Consider the following 5,398-nt stretch of genomic DNA (forward strand, 5'->3'; position numbering starts at 1 on the left):
TCTCCCCTCAGCAGCACCGGCAGCGGTGGCTGCAGTTTTCTAGGTCTCCCCCTGCCGTTTATGCCACAAATCTGTCCTCGTGCTCCTGCTGCAATGGCACCTGCTGCACGCTCCTGCCGCTTATTAAAAATATCCCATTTTCCTTTTAATTGGAAAACATAAATTTAAAGACTGTTCCATGTGGGTTTAGGATGTATTTTGAGTACTTAGGGAAAAACGGCGGATGACAAAACTGCAAGACCAGGGAAAAGGCAGGTGAAATCAGAGTGTCACTCCCGTCACTAGAAGGGGAGGTGGGGGGTTAGAAGTTTTGTTCACATCAGAAAAGGGAAGAAAATGAGCCCAGTGACAGTTTCTGGGTGTGGATCCTCTTCCGTGGGGCTCAGGCTCTGGCGCTGTCCTCGACGGCAGCCCCGGGGCTCAGGCCCAAGGTGCTGCTCGAACCTTCCAGGACGGGCAGAGGGTCAGCTCCGCGATGGGCACAGGCTGGAAACTCACGTGGGGCCGAGGGGAGCGGAGCGGAGCGGAGCCGGGGGGGTTACACCGTGTGCTCCGGCCGGGACGGGCAGCGGGTGCTGAGCACCGGCCCCTCTGCCAGAGCCATGCTGGCGCTGGCCCTCGAGCCCTCTCAGCCAGCTCTTGGCCATTTTGTCCCCGGATTTACTGGCTCCTGTGCCCCTCCTGTAGCTCTGAGCCTTTGGCTCATAACTCATCTTTGTGGAAAGACCTGAACTGCACAGCGCTGCCGCAGTTCTGTGATGTGCAAATGTGCTCACAGCCCGGGCCCTTCCTAGTGCTTGCCAGCTCACAGGACGCCCGCTGACGAGCGCAAACGGTGTCTGGGCCATCAGGCGCTTGGGTTAATTACACTGTGCTGCGCTGGGAAGCAAACCTGTTCTTCTGCACTGGGATGAGGCTCTGCTCTTGTCCCTCTCCGAGGGTGAGAGTCCCCGTGGATGGTGGTGTCAGCCACAGCAAGGGGTTGCCTGGGTCAGACAAACGTGCAGTTGTACAGCCATAAATGTCCACCACGTACAGTTGTGCCGCTGTGGAGCATTAGCGGCTCTCATGGGCGGGAGCCGCTGCTCAGAGCCCGGAGTGTGGGAAGGGAGGATGGGGAGAGCGAGTCGGGCTGCAGCGATGTCCGTGGGGAACAGGGGACTGCGGGGACACTCCTCAGCAACTTCGCTTTTGCTTTGCAGGCGTGAAGAACTCTCTGGTGGCCCACGACATGGCATTTGAGATGACGCGGGCTCCCTGGAGCCCGGAGCAGCAGATAGAGCGGCCACGACTCACCAAGAAAGTCCTGGACACGGAGGACCAGGCTGCCTTCCGGCTCCAGTCGAAGATGCCCAGATACGTCTACTTCGCGGCCAACAGCAAAAACAAGTGGGGCCACCAGCGTGGTTACAGGATCCAAACCACCAGTTTTGCGGGGGAACATGTCCCCGAAGCCAGCTCCATGGAGAGGGCCATCAGCTGGGCAAGGTCAGGCTGCTCTGACTGGGACAGCAGGTTCTCAGAGACACCCCAGTCCTGCTGGCTGAGGTGGCAGCACATGGATGTTCCTTGATGGGGAGGCACAGGGCAGACAGTCTCCTGGGCTGGAGGTGCTCCACAGGAGCAGGCTCGTGCTCTGTAGACTCTCCAGGGTGCTGGCTTTCATCTCTGCCCTGCCCCTGGGGATGCTCCCAGCTCTTTTCTTGTCCTCAGGTACCAGCTGGCCGTCACAAGGCGGAAGGAGGAGGAGCCCACCAGCACCAGCATCTACAACCAGAATGACCCCTGGACGCCCACCGTTGCCTTCGCCGACTTCATCAACAACGAGACCATCACCAACGAGGTGAGCCGGGGTCCCCTGGGCTGGAGCTGTAATACTCAGCCCCGGGGAGCCCCAGAGCTGCCCCAGGGGCCGAGCGACTCCGGCATCGCCGGTGGGACAGCAGACTCAGCTGGGAGAGCAGCAGCCCCGGGGAATGAGGAGAGTGGGTTTGAGCATCCCCTTTTCTGTGTGTCTGCTTGGCGCTTTGGTCAGAGCACATAGATCAGAGTGCAGAGGAGGAGCTTGTGTTTCCCTGCAGAGCAATGCTGGCAAAACATCAGGAAAATCTCTGTGAGGCCACGGCTTGGCCGCAGGGGTCAGGGCAAGGGCCCTTCTGCTGGGTGGACATCTGCGGCTGCAGCTACGGGCAGGTCTTTGGGAAGGGAGAGGATCTTTGCCAGGAGGGGGGAGCTCGGCATGTGGGAACGTGGCCAAGCCGGTGCCCAGGGAGATCTGCTCCTGCTCTCCTGTAAATTTCCACGGCCCCTGTGCAGATTTCATTTGCTGCCACTGCAGGCTTCTGAAATAACCGGGGTCTTGTGGCTCTTCCCTTCTTAGGACCTGGTTGCCTGGATAACCACTGGTTTCCTCCACATCCCACACTCTGAGGATATTCCCAACACCGTGACGGTGGGAAACTCGGTTGGCTTTCTCCTGAGACCCTACAACTACTATGACCTGGACCCCTCCATATACTCGCACGACGGCGTGTTTTTCACCAGCGAGCAGGACTTCACGGCATGTGAAATAAACCCTATTGCGTGCCTGCCCAAAACTGCCTCTTGTTTGCCAAACTTCCCCCCATTCACCTATGACGGTTTCCAAAATATGAGCAGGCTTTAACACTACGGGACAGTGTTAGGAGACACAGTCGGAGGTTGACTGTTGTGTCTCAGATTTTTGGTTTTTTAGTGAAGTTGTCTCAATTTCCAGTTATGCGATGACTTCACTTTTTATCATTGCTTTTAAAATAGTGCTCTTTAAAAGGGAAGGATAATCTTCCTGACATGACGCCAGACAGGAGTCTACATTATCTCTGTTAATTGCTGAATTTGAATCTGTTGCAAAGGAGGAAAGTGAGGAGGAAATCCTGTTCCTCTGCTGTAGAAGCATGTGCTGTGTAGTGCCTATCTCAGGTTAAAAAAATGAAAATTATTCTGGTCCAGTGCTCTCTTGACTGTCTTGTTCTTATGACTTACAGCAGCGTCTGCTTGGGGGATGACGCTGGGTCTCTGCCGTGTTTCCTGCACCCACAAACCATCCAGCAGCGCGGCTCGGGGCGCCCGTCCGGGCGCAGGGACGGTCCAGCCGGAGGGCAGGAGGGACGGGCTGGGGAGTCCCGGGGCTCTGGGGGGAGGACGGAGGCGGGTGCTGGCACCACGCTCTGCGAGTGCTCGCGTGAGGCTGGGGACAGACAGGACCCGCGTGGGCTGCAGCTCTCGGGCAGTCGCAGCTCAGCGCAGGTGAGGGGCGCGGAGGGGACCATTGCAGGGAGGGGTCTCGCTGTCCCTGCGCCAGCGCTGTCCCCACCGGTGCCTCTGCACGAACCAGCTGAACCTCAGCCCCGCAGGCAGCGTGAGGGTCAGCTCAGCCCGTCGCAGCCCGACGCTGGCCAGGTTCAGGTGAGAGCCCTCCATGCCCAAGCCAGGGCACGGGAGCCACGCGGCTGCTGATGGTGTAGCACGGCCTGTGCCGCTGCCCGTTTGCCAGGATGCTCGGTGGGCTCTGGAGCCCTCGTCCTCCTCCTCGCAGCCCCCCTATGCCAGGACATAGCGCAGGATCAGGAAACACCTTTGAGAGGGCGATGGGCGTCCCGTCCCTCCTGGCTGCAGGACCAGTGCCTTCCCACGCGTGGGGTCATCGGCAGCAGTGTGTGATGCTGCGATGTCTCCGCACAGGCTGTAGAGGCGTTTCTGGTGAAGGCGGAGCCGTGGCAGGATGGGGCCGTGGTGCTGTACTCAGCAGTGCTCTGCGCAGAGGAGCATCGTCCTTGCGGTCTCTGGTGCCCAGCTGTTTGCATCTGCAGGGTTAAGGGGAGGAGGCACAGGGAGATGCATTTATTTCCCCCAAGTGACTGGATCTGTCCTCTCCAAGGTCTGCAGCGTAGCATGTGGGACAAGAGGGGAAGGACAGATGCAGAAGCATTAAGTTTACTTAAAATTATGACCCACTGGGAGAGGCAGAGCAAAGTTGCCTTTTATGGTTCCCAGCAAATCCCGGGCATGTCTGGGAACGTCCCCCTGCGCCCTCCCTGCAAGCTGCTCCGGGCTGTTCCCTGTTGAGAAAACAAGGGAAAAAACACACCAGACCAAACCCAGCCCCTTCTGTCAGCGGGTCGCTGGGAGGATTCTGCAGCTGGAAACCCGCCCTGCTGGGCTGCAGGAGCTCTCAGTGCCTCAGCAGACATGAACATGAAAACCGTGCTCATCCTCCTCGTTCTGGCTTTAGCCACGATATTTGCTTTAGTCTGCGTGTTGCTGACCAGAGGAAGGGCCCCCGGCACCTGCCAGCCCCAGCCCCCGGAGCAGGAGGACACCGATGATGGCCAGAGCCTGGTGTTTGCCGATCTGACACCCGAAGAGATGGCGCAAGTGGTGCGGTACCTGCGGGGAAACCTCGGGGTGCCGCTGGTTGACGCCTCGCGTGCGAAGCCCTCCGACAACTGCATCGCCTCCGTCGACGTGCAGGTTCCCCCCAAGGCAGAGGTGCTGCGGTTCCTGGATGGTGGGGGGGCTCGCCCCCCGCGGGAGGCGCTGGCTGTGCTGTACTTTGGGAACCAGCCAGACCCCAACGTCACCGAGTACGTGGTGGGTCCGCTGCCGACGCCGGTGTATCACCGGGATGTCACGGTGCAGAAGTACGGGGGGAAGGTGCCGTACCACCGCAGACCCGTTACTGGCCAGGAGTACGTGGATATCAATGCCCTCGTCCAGCGGGAGCTGAGAAAGGCACCGCGCTTCCTCGCTGCGTGCTGTGAGTCCGACGGGACTGACCTGGCCATCCTCACAACGGCCCCGCGGGGCTTCAAGTCCGGTGATCGTGCGACCTGGTTTGTCCTCTTCCACAGCGTGACTGGCACTGGCTACTACCTCTCACCAGTGGGGCTGGAGGTGCTGGTGGATCACGGGGACCTCCGTGTGTCCCGCTGGCAGCTGCGCCAAGTCTTCTACAACGGATGGTACTTCGCCAGCACAGGGGATCTGGAGGATGCATTTGTGGCCAACTTACTGCAGGTCGTCAGGATCGAGAAGTCCCAGGCTGAAGCGGTGCTGGGCTCACTGCGACCCCGGCGCCCGCCCGGCTCCCCAGGTCCACTGCAGTACGAGCCCCAGGGCCCCCGCTACAACGTCAGGGACAACCGCGTCACCTTCCAGGGCTGGAGCATCGCCTTCGGCATGAACCCCAACTCTGGCCCGCGCCTCTTTGACATCAGGTACCGCGGGGAGAGGATTGTCTACGAGCTGAGTCTCCAGGAAGCCTTAGCCCTGTATGGCTCCAACTGCCCCGGGGGCATGTCGACCCGCTACCTTGACGGGAGCTTTGGCATCGGCAGGGGTGGCGCCCCGGCTTTTGCCG

The 5,398-nt window shown here is 59.9% G+C and overlaps 2 protein-coding genes across 2 annotated transcripts in view; both read left to right on the forward strand.

The window, feature by feature from the left end:
* The window catches only part of LOC104295846 (membrane primary amine oxidase-like), a 4,800-nt gene extending 2,135 nt beyond the window's left edge, over positions 1–2,665 (forward strand). The window contains exons 3-5 of the mRNA XM_009895683.1: positions 1,203–1,488; positions 1,714–1,843; positions 2,381–2,665. Of these exons, the coding sequence (XP_009893985.1) occupies positions 1,203–1,488; positions 1,714–1,843; positions 2,381–2,665 (701 nt within the window). The remainder of the gene's footprint in view (positions 1–1,202; positions 1,489–1,713; positions 1,844–2,380) is intronic.
* A 1,562-nt stretch (positions 2,666–4,227) lies between these two features.
* The window catches only part of LOC104295942 (membrane primary amine oxidase-like), a gene marked incomplete at its 3' end in the record, with an annotated part of 3,502 nt that continues 2,331 nt past the window's right edge, over positions 4,228–5,398 (forward strand). Inside the window, exon 1 of the mRNA XM_009895796.1 lies at positions 4,228–5,350. Coding sequence (XP_009894098.1) covers positions 4,228–5,350 — 1,123 coding nt within the window. The remainder of the gene's footprint in view (positions 5,351–5,398) is intronic.

This window comes from Charadrius vociferus, unplaced genomic scaffold, assembly GCF_000708025.1.
Source record: "Charadrius vociferus isolate BGI_N301 unplaced genomic scaffold, ASM70802v2 scaffold730, whole genome shotgun sequence".
Lineage (NCBI taxonomy): Eukaryota > Metazoa > Chordata > Aves > Charadriiformes > Charadriidae > Charadrius > Charadrius vociferus.